The following is a 26,521-nucleotide window of genomic DNA, read 5'->3' as shown; positions in this document are numbered from 1 at the left end:
GGTCCTTCTGTGACGGGCTTGTTTATTTAGCACCACACCCTCAGGTGCATCCGTGTCGGAGAACGTGTCAGAATTTCCTTCCTCTTTAAGGCTGACTAATATTCCATGGCATGTACAGACCACCTTTGCTTACCCATCATCGCCTGATGGGCATCTGGGCTGCTTTCAGCTCCTGGCTCCCGAGGCCGGTGCTGCTGCGAACAGGGGCTCCAACAAGACATGAGCACACTTCGGGAAGGAAGGTGCCTAGAGCAAGGAGGAAAGCCCACAGCCTTCTCCCTGCAACACTGCCTGGGAGCAAGGAGGCGTGTGATGGGGCGGGCCTGCCGCCCGCTCAGAGCTGGGAGTCTTTCTAGAATGAGGGTGGTGCCTGTGTTCTCACTGGCCCTCCTGTGCTGGCTTCAAGCGCCTCACCTGGGAAACCCGGGGTTCCTGTGCTGCTGGGATTTGATCTGAATGGGCACCTGCCTCCCTCCCCGCCCCGTGCCCATGCCCAGCGGGGTCTGATGGCCGAGACCCCGGGGGCTGGTGCCGCCCATTGCGGCCGTGACTGTGACCCTCCGACAAGGAAAGCCAGCTCTGGCCTCCACGGGCCTCGCGTCTTATCAGAAGCTGGCAGCAGCGTCCCAGGAGGGGGCCCTGCAGGCTGCCGGTCCAACGCCCTCCCTCGGGGCTCCACAGTCCTCCTCTGCCGGGGGTCTGGGCAGAAGCAGGGTGGGCGGTGCTGCGTCCACCTCGGGACTGCCAGGAGACGGCATCCATCCTTCTTACAGCCTCAGCTCAGCACTGACCAGTGAGAGGCGCTGTCGCCAGTGGCCATGCGGCCCAGGTGGCTGAGCCCACACACCCCATGGGGCTGGGCAGTGGTGGCCACGAGGGCCTTGCGCCCTCCCCCGGGCAAGCTGCAGACTCGGTGCATTCCCCCCCGCCCCCTGGCAGCGGGAGGGGGCGAGGTGGGTGCTGGCTGTGCCACCAGCCCTCGCACAGCGTTTCCCATTTCAGAGGCTACATAGACTCATGACATCCCACCAATAATAGTCCAAAGACCAAAGAAATGTTCAGGCTTTGAGTATATAAAATGCCGTCTCAAAAAAGATTTTACGAGATTAGTCACGACCAAAAACAACCTTAATTTTAACTCCTAAGGCAGAAATTTTAAAAAGAAAAAAGACCATAAAATGCTGTTTGCCGAGTCATATGGATTCAATATCAGATTGACGTTCTGGTCCAGAACCATCACGCCAAATACTTTTGCACATGTGGGACCGTCTTTCAAATACGCGTCGCAAACATTTGTTTGTTTTCTCTCTCTCTCTTTTTAATCCTACAAGACTTTTGTGTTTTTTTAAACATGGTACATGGAAAATGAGATCACTTTTCCAAGTGGAAAAAAGAATTTGGCCCCAAGCGGAAGGCTGCACTTTTTTAAGGGGAGAAACAACCGCATCCACATTCAATTACTAGCAGTCACAGGACCTGCACCTGCCACTGCAGGGCCCGCCACTCGCTCTGCCCCCCGACGCCGCTGCCCCAGCCCCTCTTCAGGGATCAAGGCAAACGGGTGAGAAAGCGGAACTTCCTTTTGCCAACCCTTGAATATCCTGATCTCTTCCAGCCCAGGCAGAAAAAATAGCCAGCATGTACTTCAAAGATTGCTTGTCAAGGTCACGGCAGAGGAAAAAGAAGAGGGAAAAAGGAACAATTCCAACGGCCCCTCTCATCGCCCCTCCCTGGAATGAAGGGAAGTTGGGAGCTGTGCCCTCCCCTGAGAGCCGTTGCCAGGGTTACACAGCAACACCGCAAGGCCAGGGCCGCCAGTCACGCGAGCGAGCGAGGGGCACCGGGCGTGTCGGGCAGCCGCTCGGCCCTGCTGGAGCCAGATCACTCGCGGGGCCTCGCAGTGGGGCCGGAGTGCGTGCGAGGCGCTCCTGCTGGGAGCGGATCGCTGGCTGTTTATAGATCCCACAAACAGTAAACTTGGCCTTGGGCTCCTGCCACGGAGCGGCTACGGCACTTGAAAGCAGTTCTCGAAAGATGCAGTTGGCTGACAGGGGCAGGACCGCAAGGGTGGAGGCAGGTGCGGAGCCCCAGGCCCTGGGAGCTAGACCCTCGCGCTAGTGCAGCCCCTGCTCTGGCCATCCACTGCCCAGGGCCCTCCAGGTCTTTCTCTCCAGGTGAGCGACTTGGCTGTGGCACAGACACCTGGGCGGGGGAGGTGCCTGGAGGGTGAGCTTGGCCCTGGGCCCTCCCAGCCTCCCTGTGGCTGGTGGGGGTGGAGCCCAGACCCGGACACAGAACGTGGCCACTGCAGACATCTCTCTTCCTTCCCTGGGGGGACGCAGCTATTCCAAAAGCACCTCAACCAAGTGCTGCCTTTTCAGCTGTGTGACCTTGGACAAGCCAAGGGGCAGAGCAGGGCCTGAGTGACCACAGCGATCGCTGACCAGTGAGCCCTGCACGGGCAGGGGCTCCTGGTGGATGGCTGGGGAGCTGTGGTGGACAGTCAGGGGTTTCACAGCGCAGAGTTCTGGGGGTCTAAAAGCCACGGAGAGGCCATGCCCAGCCAGGCCCCAGGCAGCTGAACTGCCTTCAGGGGTGGAGCCAGGAGCTGGGGGCTTCTGACTCCCAGGGAGACCGCTGAGTGGACAGAAAGCACGCCCTTGCGGGCCACGGTGGGACACAGCCTGGGCGTGGCACTGCCCTCGGGCCGCTTGGTGTACGGTCTGGCTGGCGGGGGCCGGGGGCCGGCGGGAACGAGGCAGGGCGTGGGCTGGCGGCCGCCGGGGAGTGGGGAGCAGGCTGTCCTTCCCGGCTGCGTCCACCCGCGGGCCAGCTCCCATGAAACCTCGTACACTTTTATTTATGTCTGTCGAACCCCTGAAAGAAAAGCCACATCAGAGAAGTTTGGGAACAGCAGTATCAGCGGTCACAACAGAAGGTGAGAAAGTGTGATTTCTCTGCGCACAGAGACCAAAGCGGGAGACGGAGAGGCCAGTGCCGGCTCAGTGGAGGCCCCGGAAAAGCGTGGGTGCCGGCGTGAGGACATCAGGGAACTCTCCCCGGAGCGGTCGAGCTGGGGATCCTGGGGCCGCCCCCCCCCGGATCCCCAGACATACGCCCGTCAGCCTCGCCAGCGCCATTCTTCAACAGTCGGGGACCCAGGGGGTTGTGCAGCCCGCCGTCCCTTACAGCCACCCCGAGACCCTTGCTCCTGGGCCACCCGGCCCTCCCACCCTGCCGGCTCTGCTCTGCCCTTCCGGCCGACTCCTACTGTGCCTCACTTTCTACGCTGGGCGACTCTATGATTCGGCCACACGTGCTCTGGGGTTTCACACCTGCGTTTCTGGAGGACGCGTGGGCCCTCATCTGTGCGCCTGGCACTAAGGGGCAGAAATCACAGCAGGGAGCCCCCGTCCACGACCTGCCAGGAGCCGACACCCTCGGGCCCCCCGGCGACTTCTCCCAACCAGGAGAAGGGTATTCTAGTTCTTTCTTTAGAAGAGCGACAGCCTGAAGGTGAGAAAGTCTCCGCTCTTGTTCCCAGTGGGTCGCTTGTGGCTCCTGAGAACTTCCTGGTAATTGTGCTGGCTTTTCCAGAAACCACGCCAGCACGGGTTGGCATGGGTCGATGGCCTGCTGAGTGTCTGCGGGGCTCCCAGACACGCAAGGCCGCTCTCACGCCATTTCCGTGAGGTCTGTGGGTGCCACTGGGTCCAGGCTGCGTGGGTCACCTTCACAGGCCCAAGGCTGGCGGTGGGAATGGGTGAAACCCCTTCACCTCGGCGAGTCAGCACATCTGCCCGTTGGCCACCCCCTCCACTGAGGATTTTTATTGTTTTAACCTTAGGATCCTGCTCCAGCCTCGAACTCAGAAACCAAACACAATCCAATGAGTCTGAGCCTCCCCTCCGGCTCCTTTTAACTTCATTTGGCATCCAGCAAAGTTTATTCGATCAAGCACGGATGCAAGGCTTCTGTGTGGGCACAGGCGAGCCAGCACGGGCTCTGTCCCCTCCCCAAAGTCAGCCCACGTTACCCAAACGGGAGGAGTGAACCCCAGAAAGGCCATGGGGACCCCAGGACGCGCAGGGCTGTCTGGGTCAGAACGAGGAGGAGCTGGGGTCTGCAGCCTGGGGCGGGGGCTCTGGGGGAGCAGAGAACAGGTAGAAGAAATCCTTTTTATGCTCTGCTGTGGCCCCTCCCCCAGTCGCCTGGGGACAGTCTGCCTGGTGGGATGACAGAGGCAAGGGCGCAGGGCCCACAGCTGAGCTGTGCATCCGGCACTCACCCCTCCCCGCCCACCCCCCACCACAGTCTCATGCAAACCCCAGGCCAGGGCTCCTTCCGAGGTGGCCCTTTCTAAAGGGGAGCCCTCACCAAGGAGGCAAACCCACCGGCCCAGTCCCTCCCCCCAACCCCTGCCCTCTGACCCTCCCTCCTGCCCCCAGCGCACAGCTGCTCAGGGACAGAGCGCACAGGGCCCAGGAGACAGCCTGGGAGATGCCCGGCAGGTGGGGCCGCACAGAAAAGAGACCAAGGATGAGACAAGCATGAATTTAAATAAATATATTTAAGGAGATAAGAAAATAGATTAGCAAAATGAAATAAGAAGAAGAAATAGTACAAGCAAATCAAGGGGAACTATTTATTAGGTATGAGAATGTAAGGAAGAAAGAAAACATTTGGGGGTGTGCTGTGATGGGTACAAACCTGGAAGATCAGTCCTGAAGACAGCAGAGAAGGGAAACCAGACAGAACACAGAAGTAAGACCAGTAGATGGGAGATATTGCCCAGGAACAGCTGGGTAAGGGCGGCTCCAGAGGTAGAACCAGTAACGGAGAGGGACAGTATTTGACGCAATGATGGAAAAAAAAAATCCAGATTAAAGAAGAAAGACCTCAGATGGAAAGAACTTGGAGCACCAAGCAGGCAAAACAAGATGAAAGACACATCACAGTGAAATTCAAGAATATCAAGGCCAAAGACAGGCTCACAAAAGCTCAAGAGGCCAGAGCAGAGCCACTGCAGAGAACGAGCCTCGGACCCCATCAGCGGCACCCGTGCAGCAAACAGTGGGACAGTATTTTTGAAGGTTGAAGGAAAAACTTTGAACCTAAGATTCTATATCCCACCAAACTGCTATCCAAGCCTGAAGGCGCGGGTGAGATGCAGGAAGATTTCACATCAGGACCCTCGGTGAAAGCACTGAGCGGAGGCCCTCAAAGCAAGAAGCGCGTCTGGGGGCTGCAAGGAGGGTGGCCCACATCCCGGACCTCAGAGGGGCCTCGAGAAGCCAGGAACACAGACAAGATCCGTGCCGTGCAGGATTCAACTTCTGGACAAAGTTGCTGTGTCCGTGCGGGGTCTGGGGGCCTGGACGGATGTGGGCCTGTTGGGGAGACGCCAGCCCTGCTAAATCTAGGGGGTCAAAGAGAAACCTGCTTGGAAAGACCTGCTCTGAAGGTGATCCCCCAAGAACAAAAGCAGAGCGTGTGACTTAGACTAGCATGAGAAAGCTCAGTCAGAACGGGGAGCTAGAGAGAAGAAAAGGAAACCAAGGAAAGTGCCGTCAATAGAAAATACAAAATATGAGGGCAGAAATTAGCCCCCAAACAAGAGTAATTACAAGAAGAATAAATGGGCTAGGCTCGCCAACTAAACGATCCCCCCCCCCACAAACATTGCAAGAGAGCCACTTCACAAGAAAGGAAACCTGACAATGAAAGCACGAGGAGGGGTCCCAGCTGCAAGGACACCAGAAAGCTGGGCAGCTTAAACGTCTGGACTCTAGCGGGATGGGGGTTAGAGTCAAACGTGCAGGATGTGAGAGCCACAAGGCCCCGGAGCCCCGGCCAGGCTTCCTGCTAGAGCGGCCGCCTGGAGCCGGGGTGGCGTGAGCTGCCAGCTGACGGCTCACAGAGCTGCTGCCCCCGGGTTTCCCCAGGTTTCAGGCGTCCGCGTGTCCCCGCCGCCACTGCAGCCCTCGCTTCCGCTCTGCCGGGGGATGGAGCTGCGTCATGGTTCTGCTGGAATCCGCCCGGCGTCTGTGCTCGCAGACTCTTCTGGGGGGGGTGCGGGGAATGCGCTGTCCTCAGTGGCCGCAGGCCTGGGCCTTATCTCCCTGGGGGACAAGCCTCCCCCCACAGTGTCTGGTCCACCGCCTTCTCCCTCCACCCGTCCTGGAGGGGCCTTGGCCTCCAGGTCCCTACCTGCCACTTGGTCACGGCCTGGTCCATGCGGAGGAAGTGGAACTGGGGAGGGCCAGGATGCCGGGGCTGTCCTCCCTCCCCGCCGCCACTCCAAGGGCAGGCAGGTACGTGTGGCTGCCCGGCTGGAAGCCCCTCCCCTGAGGCACCTCCTCGTGGCCTTCCAGCCTCCACCTTCTCGTCTCCGAGCCCGGACTCCCCTGTCCTGGGTGCAGAATTTCACAGAGGCGAACACCTGGTCCTTCTCATCGTCTGTGCTGGTCACCCAGCGGGGCCTTTCAGGCTGGAAACTCAGTCCTGGGCTCTGGGAAACCTTCTGGGTTGCTTCCTTGATGATTTCCTCCCCTGTGGTCTTTCTGGAGCTCCAATTATGCAGGTCCCACGGGGCTTGGCAATTTCCCTGACTTCCCGCTGTTATTCTCCACTGTCTTCACTTACGCGTGGGAGGACTCTGACTCCAGACCCTTCTACGGATTTCTAGGTGTTGCTCTCATGCTTTGAATTTTTGAGTTCTTTTAAGATCTCTGAATGGTTGCTTTTACAGCTACCTGTGTCCCCGTGTCTGAGGGGCTCGAGGGCCGTATGGTCTGCCCGTCTGGTCATCTCCGCTTTGCACGTCTGTCTCCTCCAAGCTGACTTTCCTCCTGGATCCTGTGTTTTGCTCCATCAGCCTCTTCCCCGGAGGGCCCAGGATCCCTGTGTGCGCTGGATCTGAGGAGCGGGTTCGGGACGGCCAACAGGAGGCCTGCCACCACAAGCCTGTGCGGCCTCGGGGCCGCGTGTCCTGCAGGGGGAGCCCGGACGTCCGCTTTTGGTCCCTTCTCCATATAAAGTAGCAAATTCACCGGCTCTGAGAACCAAGACGGCAGCACTGGAGGCCCTTACTCTGCTGAGCGCCCAACCCCGATTCCTGCACGTGCTCAGAACCAGAATGTGAGAGTCACGCTCAAGGTGAAGGCGAGAAACAGATGCCACCTCTGAGCCGACACGGACAGCGGAGTGATCAGGGAAGGGATGCAAAGCAGCTAATACGACCCTCCTCCAGGAGATCAAGGTAGCGCTTGGAAATGAACACAACGAAAAAGATGAAAAGTCTCAGAAGAGAAACAGACGCTATACGACCCTCCTCCGTGAGATCAAGGTAGCACTTGGAAATGAACACAACAAGAAAGATGAAAAGTCTCAGAAGAGAAACAGACGCCATAAAAAAAAGAACCAAATGAGAATTTTAGATCTGAGAAATAAAATATATGAAGTAAAATTTTCACTGGATGGGCTTAATGGCAGAATGGAGGTGACAGAGAAAAGGGTCAGTAAAGACAGATAATAGGAAGTATCCAGCCTGAGAGAGAAAATATTGGAAAAAAGTGAAGAGAGCCTCAAGGACCTGTGGGACAGTGTGAAAAGGCCTAACACCTGGGCCAGTGGAGTTTCTGAAATAAAAGAGAAAGAGGTTGGGGAAATAAAAATATTTGAAGAGTATGGCTGAAAACCTTCCAAATTTGGTGAAAGACATAAATGTATAGATTCAGAAAGCTCAACAAACCCTAAACAGGACAATCTAATAAACCCACTCCCAAGCATATCAAAATTAAGCATCAGAAGTCAATAGAGATACTGAAATGGAATACTAATAAATATCACTAAAGTCAAAAAGAAGGCAGAAAAGATGGAAACAAAAAATAGAAAAATTATGAAATGGTAGACTGAAATCCAATAATATCAATGATTACCCTAATATAAATGGCCTCACACACCAATTAAAAAAAGAAGATACTGTCAGACTGGACTTAGAAAAACAAAAAACAAAAAAAGGTCCAAATATGTACTGCCAACAAAAGAAAGATATACATTAAATACAATAATACAAATGGACTAAAAGTAAAAAGATGAAGCAAGACATGCCAAGGGAACATTAACTTAAAGAAAGCTGGAGTGGCAATGTTAGCGTTAGACAAAGCAGGCTTCAGAGCGAGGACAATTACCGGGAATAAAGAGGCATTTTATATAATGATAATGATAGAAAGGTCAATTCATGAAGAAAACATAATAATCCTAAGTGCGTTTGCAACATACAACAGAACTCCAAAACACATAGAGCAAAAACTGGTAGAACTTAAAGGAGAAATACAAAATTCCACAATTATACTAGAAGATGTCTTTCAGGTTAAGACTCGACAGAAAATCAACAAGGATATAAAAGCCGTCAACATTATCAACCAGCTTGATGTGACTGATGTTTACAGAACACCTCACCCAAGGGCAGCAGTCTGGTGGGGGCCCCTTCCTGGCTCACAGATAGCCGTGTCCCACGTGGTAGAAGGGGCGGGGGACTCTCTGGGGTCTCTTTTATAAGAACACAGATCCCATTCATGAGGGCTCCACCCTCATGACCAAATCACCTCCCAAAGACCCCACCACCAAACACCATCACACTGGGGGTTAGGTCTCCAATCTAATATGAATTTGCATTATATTAATTTGGGGGGGGGATACAAGTATTTGGTCCATAGCAACAATCAATGAAACCAATAGCTGTGTCTTTGAAAAAGATGAATAAAATGAATACACCTCTAGCCCAACTGACTAAGAAAAAATAAGAGAAGACGCAAATTACCAATGAAATGAGAAAGGAGACATAGTCACAGAACCCACAGACATTAAGAAAGCAACATGGAGCCCATGGTGCTGGACTGCGGAGGCTGGGAGATGGCTGGGAGGCTCTTCGGGGCCTGGGAAGCCACAGTCTGCGGAGGGGAGGGGGCAATGGGAGAAGACTGAGCCCAGGTGCCCCAGGGGCCTTGTAGGGGGAGGGGGCGGCCTCCCGGCCTACCCGACAGCCCTGCGTGGGAGTGGGCTGGTAGGATGAGTAGCCCGGGCTGGTGGTGGGCCCGGCGGGGCCCTGAGGGGCTGCCTGTGTGCTAGCGGCCCCTGCTGGGTACATGTGAGCTGGAGGGATAGAGGAAACAGCTCACCACCCCGAGGCAGGGGGGGACGGCGGGGACCCTCCTCTGACTTTTCCTTCTCCTTATGACTTTTGGAACCAAGTTTGTGTTTCACATTCTCACAAAAGGATAGTAAGTGAAATCAACAAAGATAGGAAAGGACCCCCGGAACATCACACTCTCGGAAGACCAGTCACACCCAAACTGAGGGGTTCTCTGCAAGACGACGGGCCAGTGCTCTTTGGGAAGTCAGTGTCACAGAGCCCCAGGGCAGGCCAAGGAACGTTATAGATTAAAGGAGGTGAGAGAGGCAGGACAGCTAAACACGTGACGGGTTTCCTCTTGGCACAAACGGGGCACTGGGACCGTGTGGGGGCTGAGTCGGCTATGGACACAGTCACAACACGGCCTCAGAGCCCTTGGTCCGGCACCTGTGCCCAGGCCGTGGGGGGCGTCCTGGTTTAGCAAATGCACCGAGGCCTCTAGGGGTGAAGGGCATCACGCCTGCCACGCACCCTAAATCGGCTCAGAAGAGAAAATGAGTGTGGAGAGAGGGCAAGTGCTAACACGGAAACGTCTGGGAATCTGAAAAATTCTTTGTACCGCTCTGTCAACTGTTTCGTAAGTGTGAAATCACACCGAAATAGTAAAAGAAGAAAGAGGTTTAAAAAAAGCAGAAAAAAAGGGCAACTTGGGAAAACCATGAACAACTTTGTACCCATAAAATCAATAACATAGATGAAACAGACCAACTCTTTGAAAGATACAAACTACTAAAGTTCACACTAGAATAGATAACCTGAATAGTCCTGTATCAATTAACAAAACTGAATTCACAGTTTAATCTTCTATGATTAAAACTATGATTTGAATTATTAAACTTCTAAAGAAAACTCCCAGACCAGTTGTTTTCTCTGGTGAATTCTAATAAGCATTTCAGGAGGAAATAATACCAATTCTACACAATCTCTTTCAGAAAAGAAAAGAGAGGGGAACACTCTCAAATAGTTTTATGAAGCCTCCACTAGCATGACACCACAACCAGACAAGAAAAAAACAAAAATGTTTCTCATGAACATAAACACAAAAATCCCCACAAATATTACCAAATTTAATCTAGCAATATATAAATAAGATCTATCCTGGGCATGCAAGGTTGGGTCGGCATTTGAAAATCGATTAATGTAATTCACAATATTAACAGACTCAGGAAGAAAAATCATGATCATCTCAATAGACGCAGAAAAAGCATCTGACAAAACTAACCCATTCATAATAAGAGCTCTCAGAAAACAAGGACTAGAGGGAAATTTCTTAATCTGATATAAGGCATCTATAAAAAGCAAAACGAGCAAAAGACTGAAGTTTTCTCCCTAAGGTTAGGGAAAGGCAGAGGTGTTCTCTCTCGCCTCGTCTACTCTACGTTGCACTCGAAGGCCTAGGAGTGCAATAAGGCAGGAAAAATAAAGCACGGAGCTTGAAAAGTAGATAAAAGCTGTCTCTATTCTCGGAAAACATGATGATCTATGTAAAAATTCCCACAGAATCTACAAAAAAGCTCCAAGAATTACTGATGAATTCAGAAGGGTCACAGACAAAAAGTCAACCTAGAAAAATAAATTGTATTTCTGTATACCAGTAATGAAAATAGAAATTAAACAACAGCTCCACATACAATAGCAGTACAAATATTAATAGAAAATACTAAGGTATAAATCTAACAATATACACAGGCTCTTTAGGCTGAAAGCTATAAAACGCTGATGAAAGTAATAAAAGACCTAAATTAATGGGAGACACTGTTCATAAATTGGGAGAGTAGTGCTGTCAGGCTGTCAATTCTCCCCAAACTGATCTGCTGCTGTAACACAATCCCAGTCAAAATTCCAGCCAGAATTTCTATAGCTGTCAACAAGCTAATTCTAAAATTTATGTGGAGGGACTTCCCTGGTGGTCCAGTGACTAAGACTCCGTGCTCCCAATGCAGGGGGCCCAGGTTTGATCCCTGGTTAGGGAACTAGACCCCACATGCTGCAGCTAAGAGTTCGCGTGCCACAATGAAGATCCCGCACGTGGCAACGAAGATGCCGAGTGCCACAACTAAGACCCAGAGCAGCCAGAAAATAAATTAGATAAATATTAAAAAGGATAAATAGGGCTTCCCTGGTGGCGCAGTGGTTAAGAATCCACCTGCCAATGCAGGGGACATGGGTTCGAGCCCTGGTCTGGGAAGATCCCACATGCCGTGGAGCAACTAAGCCCGTGCGCCACAACTACTGAGCCTGTGCTCTAGAGCCCGTGAGCCACAACTACTGAGCCTGCATGCCTAGAGCCTGTGCTCCGCAATAAGAGAAGCCATCGCAATGAGAAGCCCGCGCACCGCAACAAAGAGTAGCCCCTGCTCGCCACCACTAGAGAAAGCCTGGGTGCAGCAACAAAGACCCAATGCAGCCAAAAAATAAATTAATTAATTAAAAAGTAATAATAATAAAATAAAATTTATGTGGAGAATTGGGAGATTAGGATTGACGTACCTACACTACTATGTATAGAATAGATAACTAATGAGAACCTACTGTATAGCACAGGGAACTCTACTCAATGATCTGTGGTGACCTAAATGGGAAGGAGATCTAAAAAAGAGTGGATATGTGTATACGTATGACTGATTCACTTTGCTGTACAGCAGAAACTAACACAACATTGTAAACCAACTATACTCCAATAAAAATTAATTAAAACAATAAAAAATAAAAAAATAAAAGAAATAATACTTGAACTCTCAAAAAAATGAAATAAAATTTATGTGGAAAGACAGAGAAACCAGAATAGCCAAAACAATTCTGGAAAAGGACAACAAAAAACGGGCCAATTCACACTGTCTGATTTCAGGACTTATTATAAAGCTATATTAATTAAGACAGTGAGCGACTTATTTGTGAAAGGTCAGACACACAATCTATGCACCAGGACAGAGAGTCCAGAAACAGACACAAAAATGTGGCCAACTGATTTTTTACGGAGGTGTAAAGGCAATTCAGCGGAGAAAGGATCAACTTTCAAATAAATGGTTCTGAAAGAACTGGAATTCATATGCAAAAATAATAAATCTTGACCTATGCCTCCCACCTTACACCAAGTTAACTAAAAATGGATCACAGACTTGAGTGTAAAACTTAAAACTGAATGTAAGAGTATAAAACACTGGACTCAAACATAAAAGAAAAATCTTTGTAACCTTAGGGTAGGTAAAGAGTTGTTGCATGTGACACCGAAATCATGACCTATTTAAAAAAATGGATAGACTGGACTTTGTGAAAGTTAAATACTTTCACTCTCTGCAAGGCCTTGTCAAGAGAATGAAAAGACAAGCCAGGTTGGGAGCAAATACTACAGAAGCTACATGCAACAAGGACACTTGTCCAGAACATTTATATGAGCTCTAAACTCAACAAACAACCTGATTTTTTTTTCTTTCTTTTTTTTTTTTTTTAGTGGACAAAGCCTTGAACAGACAGTTCACAAGGAGGATCTGTGGGTGGCAAATAGACACATGAAAAGATGCTCAGCACCATTAGTCATGAGGGAAATGCAAACTAAAACCATAGTGAGAGTCCAGCTATCAAAGCTGCTTTGTAATACTGTGCAAACCAGGGACTTGCCGCAGCTGGAGCTCCCGTTCCCCGCTGGCGGGGACGCATCGCCACAGCTACCTTGGAAAGCAGAGTGGCAATTTCTTACAAAGGTAAGCACACACATATGTAGGTATCAGCCAAACAAAAGGAAAACCTATGTTCAGAGAAAAACCTGTGTGTGAATGTTTATCGCAGCTTTACTCATAGTCAGCACATCCTGGAAACAACCCCGATGGCCTCAGCCGTTGCGTGGGCAAGCGCTGTGAGACGCCCACAACGTGGGTGATGGACACTCAGGTGGAGGACGTAGCAGCGGAGCCTGGGGGCGGGTGTGGCTGCAAATGGACAGCAGGAGGGAAACCTGGGGGTGGAGGAATTGCTCAGTGTTCTCACCCTACACTCCCCAAAAGAACTCAGTTAGGAAGTATCCCGCGCAGCACAGGACACCCGAACTCCAGCCAGGGTCAAGTGATCAGAGTGTCTTCCGGCCGGACAGGCCTGAACTCGTGGCTCCTGCGGGCACGTCGTCCCGTCCCCACTGAACCCGACGGCCCTGCAGCCCAGCTTGGACGGAGGGTGAGCCCCGGGCGTGGCGCTGACCACACACCCAAGGTCGGTGCTTCCAGAACCACGTCGGCCCTCCTCCCCCACTCCCACGCCTCCTCCACCCCTCCCAGTGCCTGTACCAAGGTGCTCACTGGCGGCAGCTCTGCTGGGTCCTGGCTTCCCCGGGGGAGCCTCCAAACATGGACCAAGAGACTGGGCGTCCAGTCCCACCCCAACGGGGACCCTGGACAAGCCCCTAATGGTTCCAATTTTTGGTTGTTTCATGTTAAAATCACAGATGTTAGACCACAGTCACTCTTAATGTCTGTGTCAGCTCTAAATCTTATAGGAATTGATGACAGTTTATCTTCAAGAGGCTGAAGATTGGAAATAAAACCTAGGATTTTCTTGTTATTGTTGCTTGGTTTGCTTATCTTGCTCTGTTTGGGAATATTTTTCACTTGCAAATTAGTCTCTAATCCCCAAGTTTGAGAATCACTGCTCTGGCACTGCTGTGAAGGGCCCTCGTCATATAACCAACCCTGATTCCAATCAAAGGGAGCTTCCAGAAACATCCTGTGGCTACAGAGAACGTTGGATATGAAGGCGGCCACTTCAGGAACCGCTGGACCTCATTCTCCAAAATGGAGCAGGCGGGTGGGCACCCTTCTGGCCTGGCCAGGGAGCCCGGTGGGCAGGGTGTGCACCAGGGCAGGCCGTGGTGCCCAGAGCAGATGGGCAGCAGACCCAGACCCCTCAGCCTCAGGACCTCTTCTTGAGAAAGTCCACCCGGCGGGTAGCTCCCCAGACGTCCCCAGGCCAGACACAGGACGCACCGCCTCCCCTGGCCCCAGGCCCCCAGGAGCTTGTGGGGACCTGGGAGTCAGGCCTGGTCATCACATCTTGGGCTTCAGCCTCAGCCAGGACGCAGGGCAGCCGTCCACATCCTGAGGCCCCAGGGAAGACTTAATAGTCCAGGCTTCGAGGCACACCCACGAGCAGAAAGGCCCGAGGCGCCCCTGGCCCGCGCCCCCCCCCCCCAAGGCAGGACAGCCTTGCGGTGCCGCAGCTCTGCACCCGCTGGAGAAGCAGGAAGAGTGTGGCCCTGGGCACAGAGGTGAGGACAGTGCCCTAGCACTAACTGGGAGATCGGACTGTGTGCATTGGCTTCTGTATTTATAGCTCAGAACAAAAGTTTAAAAAAGATTTTATGGCTAAGATGTCATTTTAATTTTGAACATGAATAAGAAAAAGAGCACTGCCAGCTATCTTTTGCCAAGAATACAATTCAAACTGGCAGGACATTTTCAGCTCCATGTTTACCAGCACCGACAGAAAAAAACAGTTGCGAAGGAAAAATAACAATATTTAAGATTTGCTTCCTAAAAACCTGATGAATAACGAATATGGAAACACTTCCTCTACCGAAAGCACGACATCTCCAAAAGCACGCTGCCCTTAGGCCCACTCTCCACTCCCGCCGGGCTCCAGGGGTGGGAGGCCCGGGCTCCCCACACAGGAGACTCAAACGTGAACCCCGCTGCCTGCGAGAGCGTCAGTCCTCGCCCGTTCTTATCTCCTTAGAAAGCAAAAGGCCTCTAAGCTCATAGACCCTCAAAGCACATCCAGACCCCTCAGCAGGGGCCGAGAGCTTGGGGGGCCGCGACGGCTGGGCGGGTGGGAGAGCAGAGGGCAGGACGCAGCGCCCGCACGATGAGAAGGTGCGGCGTGAGGAGGGGACGCCAGGGCGAGCGGAGTCCGAGGAGACGCGGGCACAACTGGAGGAGCCGGGCGGCCACTGCTGACCGCAGCCAGAGCCCGGCCGCCAGTCCCGCCGCCTGGCAGCCCATCCTCTCTTCCCGGTCAGCGTTTGGCGCTTCTAGTAAAAAGCTGGAGTAACGTGGAGAGAGGCTGCCAGCCTCCGAGGGGCTTGGCTGAGGTGGGACAGAGAGGGCGTCGCGTGGGCTCCCCTTCCTCACGGAGGGGGCCGCGGGGGAAGCGGGGTGCTGCGGCCGCTGCCGTGCTCAGCCGTGTGTCCCCTGTGAGAGGCGCTGGCCCCGGGGCCCGGGGACGTGACCGGGAGCTGACCGCTGTGGTCATTCCCGTCCAGCTGGCGAGGGCGCCAAGCCCAGAGCCACAGGTGCGGGAGGGGCTCCGGCCGACGGAGCAGCCTGGGCTGCAGACCAGCGCCCGGAGGAAGCCGATGGGCTCCTGCCCGGCGGAGCTCCTCCCAGCGGAAGCGGCACCAATCCTGAGCCACGTCTGCCCCTCATCGGGTCAACCTAACAGACGCACCGAACGTCGGGGGTGCGGAGGGCATTGAGGACGCCGCTGGCCTCCCGTGGGGGCAGGGCTGCCCGCCCAGCAGGGCTGCAGGGCCCGAGGTAGACAGGCAGGGAGACACGTGGGCCCGGCCTCTCCTGGCACGGCCAGGGAGGCGCGGCTGCGGGGTCACCTCGGCGGCCGGTTGAGGGGCAGCCTGCCACGGGCCCCTCTCCCGCAGCACCCACACTGTCCTGTGCAGGGTCGGCTTGCATCCCCCCGGCCCCTTGGAGGAGGGGCAGACCAGGGCCTGAGTCTCTCTAGCGGAGGCCGCGGCACCCTCGCTCTGTGATTTGATCCAACCCAGGAAGCTCCACCTCCTCTTTTCTTGTTTAAGAAACGGACCCACGAGCAACGGGGTCAGGAAAGGCAGTTCAGGACCAGCCGGCGGGGTCTATCTCAGGTGAGAAGGCCAACCCGGTGGGGGGGGGGGTGCCCAGCGTGTAGTACCGACAACAGGGCAGCCGGCTCGCCCACTGGACCTGGGACGCACAATGCACAGTCTTCTGTCCTCACTTTGAGGGGTAAAAAGCCCACTCAATTTTTCATTAGGTTCTCCCGTTGACAAGCAAAACCAGAAAATGCAGAACAGAAAACGATTTTCAGATTTGAAACCCAGGGGCCTCGAGGTCACCGCCTGTGCTGCCCCCAGGGGTTCCTGGAGCCACACCCCGCAACCCTTCCTGAGGCTTAACTTCCCAGTGGCTGTAAGCGGTCACAACCGAGGCCCACGGGGACACGGCCGCACGCGACACGGGCGAGGGCTCACCTCCAGCAGCAGCCTTCCCTCCAGCACGGCAGACCCTCCACGCGGGTCCCTGTCTCCTGGTGAGGGGGCACCGGCCGGCGGCTGCTGCAGGGCTGTCGGAGGAGAGCACAGTTAGTGACGGGTCCCCGACGCTTCTCCAACTGCCACCCACCCTCCGCAGGCACGCTGACCTGTGGTCTCCTCGCTGCCCAGACACCCAGGGCGGTGGGTGGGGCAGCTGGGTGGGAGCCGGGTGACATCCGGGGGATCGGGACTTCACGGCTAGGCCGCACCTGAGGACCCCGCCCCGCTCTGCTCCCCAGAAACTGCACTCCCCCTCCCCTCCTGCAACCCCCTTAACCCCTCTCCCCACCTCAGGGACTCTCCGGGGGTCCCCAAAGCTCCTCTCTCAAGACCCAAGCGTGGGTAGGTCCCCAAACTGGACACCACTGGTCTGGGTAAGCAATCACCGGCCTGGACCCCCACGTGCCCCTCACCCATCCCTCCCTCCTGCAGCCCCCGCCCCTCACCCAGAGTGGAGCAGCCAATGCCCCCGGCGGGCGGGCGTCCCCTGCAGGCTCACGCTGCCTCTCCCAACCCCCCCGTCTGGCCTCACGTCCACTTGGGGTGAAAAGCTCAGACAGACAGATGTGCAGGTCAGACAGACAGACGTCATCCACATTCCAGCCCCTGGCGCTTGGTGGGGGACCCCCAACTCCGTGCTCAGCATCATCGGCACCTGGGAATTATGGGGGCCGCTGGGGGCTGCTGAGGGCACAGACATTAAAGGGGGTCCCGGCCGGGAGCGGGCCTGGCGCTGGTGCCTCTGTGGAGGCCGGGAGGGCTGTGCCTACTGTTCCCTCATTTAGGGGAAATGCCAATGCCACCAAGGGCCCTGCAGGCGGTCCCTGCCTCGTCTGGTTTTGGGGTAAAATATAACCACAGCATGGGACTCTCCAGCATTTCTCTTTCAAAACCAGCAAGCTGTGCTGAACTTTCCCTCCAGGGCGCATCCGTTCCCCCAGGCGCTGGTCAGAAATGCAGGGTCCCAGGCCCCAGGACAGCAGGCCCCCAACGTGCTCTCCAGGCTGGGCCAGGACCACTGTGGACCGAGACCCCTCACACGCACACACACAGACACACACACACAGGCAGTGGCCAAGGTGGCCCTTCATTTACACCCCTGACGCCAGGCTCAGGGCATCCACAGGGGCAAAGTGCACGATGCAGAGGCCCTCAGAGAGGCCCCTGGACGGTGCCCCTTGGTGGCCCTGCCATGGCCTTCAGTCTCCGCTGGCCTCTCCGTCCCTCCCTCTCCCAGAAGCTTCGCTTCATCGCCTTCCTCTCCTGCACTAGAGAGAACAAGAAACGAACCCATTTCCTCGAGGGAAAGCAGGTGTGTTCCGGGAAACACGACAGGCACACCTGGGTCCCTGGGCAGAGATGCAGACGCCGTGTGTGCCGCAGACGCCCAGGCCTCCCTTCCCAACCGAAACCCGCCAGCAGCCAAGCTCCCCTCGAGGCTGCTGGTTTTCAAGGCAGTGAGACAGCTCTGAGCAGAGAAGCCAGAGGCGTGAACTAACGTTTAATCCATTTTGTACTCCACTCTGCTCAGAAAGCTGAGGTGAATGCATGAAACTGATAGAGCTCGGATTACTCAGACCCAGGAGGAGCCCACCGAGAGGCGCCATGTCCCCGAGGGAACCTTCTGGCGTCAGAATGCTCCGAGCCTCTGACAGAGGGTCACACAGACCCCGTGCTCTGCTCTCACGGGCTGAGAAAGCTAAAGGAGGGAAACGCCGACCGGACCGGGGGGGGGGGCCCGGGTCCCACTCTCACCCCGCCCCTCCCCGCAGCCCCCTGACAGCACAAGGCCACGTCTCCCAGCTGGGTGGGCAGAGCCCAAGCGGGCCTGGGCGGACGTGGGGTCACAGCAGCGGGGCTGGGGGGCAGGACCTCGCCTCGGCGCGCCCAGGGGGACCGCCACAGTCCAGACCGCCAAGGCCTGCCCGCCACACACGCCGCTGCAGGGGCCGCCCCGGCTCCAGCCAGCTCCCCGCCCCCGTGCGCGCTGGGCTGGGGGCAAGGGGACGTTGGGACGGGGCTTCCCTGCTCCCCAGGCCTGCGGACGCCGAGCGGGCTGCGCTGCCGCCCACGGCCGGAGGCTGGGGAGCCCCAGGCGGTGACGTCACCGCGGCGGACGCGGTTCGCCGACCCCCGCCGCGACCCAGCCCCACTCCGCGACGCACAGACAGATGCGCTCGGTCGCCCCCCGACGTGCAGGGGCCACGGCCCGCACGGGGGCAGCCGTGGAGGGGGTGGGCACTCCCCGGAGGCGGGCGGGGGTCCTCTCCTAACGTCCCTCCCCTGCCGCCCCCCCGTGGCGCCCCAGCCTCGCGTGCGCCCCCGCCGGGCACCCGCACTTCCCTCCTCCGCAGCCACATTCCGCGGGGCACGCCCGGCGGGGCCTCCTCGGGCTCCTGTCACGCGATGGAGCGTCAGCGCCGCAGTGACAGCCGCCTGGACCCCGGCCAGGGCCTCGCGTGCGAGCAGGGCCGCCAGCGCGCCCCACCCCCAGGCCTGTGGTGAGACTAGAAGAAACCGAATGTGATTCCGAGGCTGTCCCGGAGGCCCAGCCAGGGTGGGGGGCGCCTTCCCGAAAACTCATCTGAGCCGACAGCCCCGGCCCCCAGGTCAGGAGCGCCCGGAAGTTGACTCAGGGCAGCAAACTCCAGGCCCGCAGGCTGCGGGGGCCAGTCCTCTTCCGGGGGGGGGGACAGTCCGGAGTGGGGAGCAGCCCGCGGCGGTGGGGAGAGAGAGCCGCTGGGGGAAGAGCCCCGGGGCGGGGGAGCCGCCCGCGCTCCCAGCAGCTCTGCCGTCACCTGGGTCCGGTATTTCTTCCCAGCGTCTCTCTGCAGGGTGCCGCTTCCTCTCCTCTCCCTGCTACCACACGTCTCACCCGAGGGTCTGACCCGGGAGGGAGCCCAGCCCCCGCTGAGCGGGGCCCTGGAGGGGAGGCAGGGCTCTGGGCAGGGGCCTCTGCAGGCGGACCCCGGCCCCATCGCCGGCGCCCTCTCTGCCCGGTCTCCCTCGTGACAAGGGGCAAGCCCGCCGCCACGGCTCGCCCCGCCCCCGCCTGCTCCTGGTCGCCCCTGGCAACAGGCCGGGGAGAAAAGCTGGCAGGGAGCAGGTGTGTGGGGCGGGGGTCCACGGGGACTTGGTGAAAGTGTGCAGAGAAGGAGTCGCTGTGGCCCCCTAGGCCCCGCGAGGGACGTTTGGGGATGGGGTGCAGTGCCCCAAGGCCCGGAGCTCGAGGCGTCCCCTGCGGTCCAGCCAGGGGCGGAAAGGCCTGTCACGTCGAAGGGCCTCGTGCCCCTGGTGAGCCGCTGTCCCCAGAAAGGGGGCCAAGCCACGTGAGACGGGACCCCGGTGGCACCCGCGTCCCCTCAGCCCCACCCTGTGGGCAGCTGGCCCTCCTCCTGCCCAGCCTAGCCTGAGGGGCAGTGGCAGGTGGGAGCGGCCAAGAGCCCTGGTCCCACGGAAGCCGTCCTCCCGCAGCGCAGAGCCCGGGCCGCCTCTGGTCTGTAGACAGAGCTCAGGGTCTCGAGGCAGAAGAGGAGGCCCAGCCAGGGCCGCCCCTCCCGGAGATGAACGGGCTCCCAGGGGCTCGCGCAGCCCAGCCGGGACCCTGAGACCAGCCTGGACCCGCTGCTCCGCCTGGAGCCCTGGCTCCCTCCCCCACTCAGGCCCGAGCTCAGCCGCACTTGAGGTTCTCACTGCCCGGCCCAGGCTGTCCACCAACTGGCTGTAGAATCAACCGGAACCAGCCTTCCTCTCACTTCCTTGATTTCTTGCATACCTGAAAAGGCTCATTTGGAACAGAGAGAACGTGAGGGATCGTCGTGGAGACAGTGGACGTCCCCGTGAATATGCTGCACACACAGCCGTAGGGGGAGGGTGAGAATGGAAAGGCCACTGCCCTTTGGGGCTCAGACTGGGGCTGACTGCACCCCTCCGGCCCCGCCCGGTACCCCGCGTCCTTCCCACAGAGGAGACTCGGGGCAGTTACCACCCTGGGCCGAGCCCTGGGCCATGGACACCCCGCCCCCACCAGCAGCTTCTCAGGGGTCCTGTGCCTGGGTCTGGCCCCTGAGGGGTGCCAAGTGCTCCCGGTGGAGGAGAAACCAGAAGACGCCCCATCTCTGCCCCTAGATGGTGCGTGACGCCCAGAAGCCACTTTGATCCCAGCCAGCTCCTCAGGGGACAGGACAGCTGAGCCCAGACTGTGGGGCACACTGAATTTGGGACGTGTAGGGCTGTCCCGGGATTGGGGTACAGGACTTCTGCCACCCGGGGTGATTGAGAGAGAAGCTGGGGACGCCACAGGAAGCTGGGCTGAACCTCCGATTCTGACCAGCTGCAGCTCCTGGGGTGGACAGGTCCACGTCCACAGCCCAGCCCCTGCTTTGAACGAACACATGCCTGGTGAAACCTGGCATCATCTCAGCATCGAGGGAGCACCCTAGGCTCTGCACTGTGCTCTGCGCAGCACACATGGCCTTGGCACCTGGGTCGTTTCCCCTCCAGCCCTGGTCCAGCAGCACGCTGGCCCCCAGGCCCTCGAGTTCAGGGCTGACATCCACGCTTGTCCGCGTGTCCCTCTGGAGGCAGCTGGCATGACCACGGCTCTGCCCTGCTCTCCCCCACGCTGTGCCCAGAGGGCAGGGTGGAGGGAAACAGTGAGCTTGGAGCTCCCGGGACCCCAAGGAGCAGGCATGCCTCCCACTTCTGACCACTTCCAGCCCAGACGCCCTCAAAGGCCTGCTTAGCAGAGGAGCTGGGGCTCAGAGCAGGTGTCCTGGGAGCCTCAGCGCTCCCATAAGACGGGCATGGGCTGTCGTGAGGATCCAGCAAGGACACACACCTGAGGAGCTCTGAGCGGCGTGGGGCAGCGGGTGCCCCGTAAATGTCCTGATGTTCTGCGTCCACATCTTGTTGCCACCAACTCAGCGCCAACCTCCACGAGGCCTGTGGATGGATGCCTGTGTCCCCAGATTCCTGGCCCCCCAGGGTGATGGTGTTAGGAGGGGCCTTTGGGTCGCAAGGGTGGAGCCCCACGAATGGGATTAGTGTCCTCATAAGAGACCCCAGGGAGCTCCCTCACCCCTTCCGCCACGTGGGGACAACCCAGAAGCGGTCCTCACCAGAGCCCGACCATGGGGCACCTGACCTCGGACCTCCAGCCTCCAGGACTGTGAGAAGTAAAGGTCTGTGTATTTGTCACAGCAGCCGAGCTGAGTAACCGGCGGGGCAAGTCCCTGGCGGCCGTCCCCTTCGTACGGCTGAGACCAGGCCCGGGGGCTGGGCGCGCAGGACCTTCTGGCGGGCTCCCCTGTCACCGCCTGCGGGGCCCGGCACGCCCTCCTGTGAGTCAGAGGTCCAGGACGTGGGGGACCGACCGCCTTCACAGGCCGGGCTGTTAACCGGCTCCACTCACCACTGCTCCCACCGCCAGGCCCCACTCTGGGTGACCCTGGCGACAAGTCTCGGGGCCCAGAGGCCACGTGAGTCCGGGAGTCAACAGGAACCCTAAAGAGCCCCGGCTCACCTCTCCTGACACCCGCTCTTCTCCGTGATGCGCGGGCGTGCGGGGGGCTCCCGTGCAGTGCAATGCACCTGCCGGGGGAGACCGGTGACCAGGCCTGGTGTCCGGGACGGGGCCAGATGGAGGGCGTGGAGCTCCCCGCCGCACTGTGCCTTCAGACCCCGCTGCAATCCTGGCCTCAAATTAATGGACCACTTAAGTTTTCAGACGTTCAAACTCTCCTCCCTTCACTTTTCAAGAACTAAACGATAAACTCCTTGTTTTGCCTTTGGAAGATGAACGTGAATCATACAGGCTGGAAGAAAGTGCTGTCTGCAGAGGACACTGCTGACTCTCAGTCTCCTTCTGGACAGGTTTTCTGCACCTGGGCTGCCAGGAACGGACTTGCTCGCCGAGTTCTGTGCTCTCGCATCCAGGTGTCCGCCCACCCAGCATGGGGAAGGTGGCAGGAAGCACTTGGGAAGAAAACAGCAGGAGCCAGAGGCGCTCTTACCTAACCACGGCGGGAGGCGGGTTGGGAAGGGGGCGCCAGCAGGCGGTACGGGCAGGGGTGCCTGTCCTTCCAAACCCCACAGTTAGGCTGCGGGAGAGGAGGGATTCAAACTGCCAGTCAAAGCCCCAAGTTCAGTTAGGCGAGAAGAAACTTCAGGAGTGTGAATAAACGTGCTCATTTCACGCAGAGCCGTATTTAGAAAACAGAAGAGTCCACCCCAGGATTATACTGCATCAGCTTGTGGATTTTCCTATGGCCGGGTCACTCGCTTGCCCACAGTCATTCATTTCTCCAGCCCCCGCCTGGGGACACAGGCGAGCACTGAGGGTCCCAGTGTGGCTGGAGGAGCCCTCCAGAGGGGGTGACTCTGAGCAAGGCCTAGAGGAGAGAGACCAGGGGGCCGGGCTGTGAGGAGGCCGCAGGTGAGCTGGGTCAGCAGCCCCCAGGATCCCCTCCCCACCCTCGAGACACTTGTCACCACAGGCTGCTCCCCACCTGCTCACCCACTAATCTTAGCATCCATTGATGTTTCTGGCCTGAATTATTCCTGCAATGGTTACCAACTGGGGATTTTATAATTCACCTCTTCTCTCTACAGTCATCCATCTAGAATGGATGTATTGTTAGGAAGAACTTTCTCTTAGTATTTATTTGTTCATTCACTTATTTATATCAGTGTGGATTTATGGAATCCCATTTTATTCGCTGGATTATAATCCATCACCATCCTTATTCATCTTAACACTGAAACTGTCCCAGACCCGGCCAGGGGAGCCCCTTCAGGATGACTTGCGTCCCAGGGCATGTCTCCTCACGCTCTGAGCACTGCCTGCTGTCCAGCACAGACATTCTAAGCTCATCTTGTCCTTTCTCTGCTCCAACTCTAGACGGAGGCCAGAAAGCCTCCTTTTAATGGTGAACCATGTCTGGAAACCGAGATCTGAATGTAAGTTGTGCTCCCTGCTACTGGTGTGGCCCTTTCAGCAGACAGAGCTAGAACACACACACACACACACACACACACACTTATATGTGTGTGTGCATGTGAGTTCACACCGATACCTCCAGTTCCAATTCTACACCACAGGATTCAGTACAGAGTGGACTTATTTTTCCTTTAATATTTGATAGAAATTGCTTTAATTCTATCAGGGCCTAGATTTTCTCTGTGGGAAGATTTTAACCACTGCTTCAAATGGTCATGTGACTATTCAGGTTTTCTATTTCTTCTTGAGTCAATTTTAATAAGCTATATTTCTAGGCATTTATTATGTTTTCAAATTTATTGGCATAAATTTGTTCATGATAACCTCAACCCATCTTTTAAATATCTGCAGCATCTATAATTGTGTTCCTTTTACATTCCTCATACTATTTGCTATTTTTCCTGGATCAGTCTCACCAGATGTTTGTGTTTTTTTCATTTTAAAGGAACTCTATTGTATGTTTCCTTTCTATTTCACTAATATCTTCCCCTTTACTTTTTCCTTTCTTTGACTCTCCTTTTGTTTATTTCACTTTTCTTTATCAAAACTACAAAACTGGGGCTTCCCTGGTGGCGCAGTGGTAGAGAATCTGCCTGCTAATGCAGGGGACACGGGTTCGAGCCCTGGTCTGGGAAGATCCCACATGCCGCGGAGCAACTAGGCCCGTGATCCACAACTACTGAGCCTGCGCGTCTGGAGCCTGTGCTCCGCAACAAGAGAGGCCACGATAGTGAGAGGCCCACGCACCACGATGAAGAGTGGCTCCCACTTGCCACAACTAGAGAAAGCCCTCTCACAGAAACAAAGACCCAACACAGGTAAAAATAAATAAATAAATTAATTAATTTTAAAAAATTGTCTAAAAAAAACCTGCAAAACTGAATGCTTAGCTCATTAATTTCAGCCCTCCTTCTTTTACATATAAACACTCAAGGTTATTTATTTATAAGAATTACATTAGCTGCATCCCACGCATTTTGATTTATAAATATTTTCTCAGTTCCATCAAGCTTTCTTCTTTGATCTATTTTATTTATAAATATGTTTATTTCCAAATATATCAGGGTTTTCAAGTCATCTTTTTTATGGATTTCCAGCTTAACTGCCTTAAGGGCTCACCATGCATTCTTCATGATTTTGTCTTTTGAAATTTATTGTGACTTGCTTTATTGACCAATATGTTTTCAATATATTTACAAGTTCCATGTAGGTTTGAAAAGATGTGAGTTCTGAGTTTCAGAGTATAGTGTTATGTAATGTCCATGAGATTAACCCTTTTTTGCATTGTTCAAATCTTCTATAATCATTACTGATTTTTATTTATTTGCTCTGTTAAGTACTGAGAGAACTATCTAAAATCTTTCTCTCTGATGATGAATTCATGTATTTTTCCTTGTAGTTCTATCAATATGTTTTATATTTTTGAGATTATGTTATTAAAGTTACACAAATTTAAAATAATTTTATTTGCTTGATGAAATAAAATGTTTAATCATTACTAAATGATTATTAAATGATACTCTCTCATGATCTCCAGTAGTGTTTTTCATCCCCAAATCAATTTTTTGATATTAATATAACTTCATCAGATTTATTTCAGTTCATTTCAGTTTCCAATACATCTTTTCCCATCCTTTTACTTTCACCCTTTCTGTGCCTTTTGTAAACAGATATAGTAAATCACTTTAATAATCCTTATCTGTTAGTTGGCATGTTTAATCCATTTACATTTATTGTAACTAGTGACACATTTGGAATTTTATGCTTTCTATTTGTTCCACTCTGTCACGTTTCTTTTTTCTCCCTTCTTGGCTTTTTTCTTTTGACTGTTTATATTTTCTCATTCCACTTTTCTCTCTCCATTAGTTTGAAAATTATACCTTTCTGTTATCTTGATGGTTATCCTGGAAATTTTATTATGAATTAGTTAATCAACCTCCAAAGTTAATTAATACAAGAACTGTTGAAACCTTTAACTCAAATCTCCCGCTCCAAATTTATATGCTATCACGGCTAGGGATTTATTTCTCTCTTTTTTTGTTCTTACAATACACCATTACTACTATTTTATACATCAGTGTTTGCTTTGATTGATACATATGGTCACCACCTTCTTATCCATTCCTTCTCAAAGCCCAAACCTTCCTTTCCTTCTGCATGAAGTGCATCCTTTAAATTTTTTTTTAATACGTTCTCTTTGGGTTCTCAGCTGCACTTAGTTTTTGATCTCTTTGAGTATTCCTTAATTTCCTGCTGGCTGATCAATATATTTTTAAAGGTTTCAGATATTTTATCTTAAATTTTGGATGTTATCTGCAGGACGGCTGATTGGTTACTTGCCACTGTATCTGCTGGAAATGGAAGAGGCTGTATGTCTGGTGGCAGATCTTCTCCACTCGACTCTAAATTCTAGGAGGCGGGGACCGTGGCAGCTGTTCTGTTTACTTGCATTATGACTGGTTTTTAATGTGAAACTTTTCAGTCTGAATTTGGGCCAAGGCCCCGCAACTATACATGTGCCAACTATACCTGGGTCCCAAAGTGAGATCCCAGGTGACCTCGGCAAGGCTGCAAAGATGTCAGAGGTGAGACATGTTTGAAGCTGGGAGACGGGCCTCCTTGGAGGGCTGTGCTGTTCATCCCACACCCCCACCTGCACCAGGAGATGGGTGGGGGCTCTCTCCTCGCCTGATGCCCAGTGACAGGGGCTTCATGATGGCCCTGTGAGGGCCTGCCGCGTGCCTCCAGGGGCTAGTGGGGCTGGAGTCTCTCTACACTCAAGAAATCCAAAGGAGGTTGGACTGAAAGTGAGAAGTACCACATGCCCACCAGCAGGTCAAAGATGTACGTTTCCTGGGGAGCAGGTGGGGCCACAATGTCCAAGCACTGGCCTAGGGTGTCTCAGCTCCTCCCAGGAGGGTGCCTGGAGATAAGAGAAGAGACTTCAGGCCATCTGACACCCAGGCTAAGGAAGGAAACACAAAGAACCAGCTGGAGAGGATGGGTCGCCCATGTTGGCCATCAAGGCAAACAG

At 54.7% G+C, this 26,521-nt stretch overlaps 1 protein-coding gene across 2 annotated transcripts in view; it reads right to left on the bottom strand.

Moving 5' to 3' along the window:
• AHRR (aryl-hydrocarbon receptor repressor) overlaps positions 1-26,521 on the bottom strand; it is a 74,040-nt gene that overhangs the window by 23,809 nt on the left and 23,710 nt on the right. For both annotated transcript variants that reach the window (XM_036848967.1, XM_036848968.1), the window contains exon 4: positions 16,425-16,516. In XM_036848967.1, coding sequence (XP_036704862.1) covers positions 16,425-16,516 — 92 coding nt within the window. The remainder of the gene's footprint in view (positions 1-16,424; positions 16,517-26,521) is intronic.

The sequence above is a fragment of the Balaenoptera musculus genome, chromosome 3 (genome assembly GCF_009873245.2).
Source record: "Balaenoptera musculus isolate JJ_BM4_2016_0621 chromosome 3, mBalMus1.pri.v3, whole genome shotgun sequence".
In the NCBI taxonomy this organism is placed as follows: Eukaryota; Metazoa; Chordata; class Mammalia; order Artiodactyla; family Balaenopteridae; genus Balaenoptera; species Balaenoptera musculus.
The sequence above is the reverse complement of the archived record's forward strand: the minus strand, read 5'-3'. Positions and strand labels throughout refer to the sequence as shown.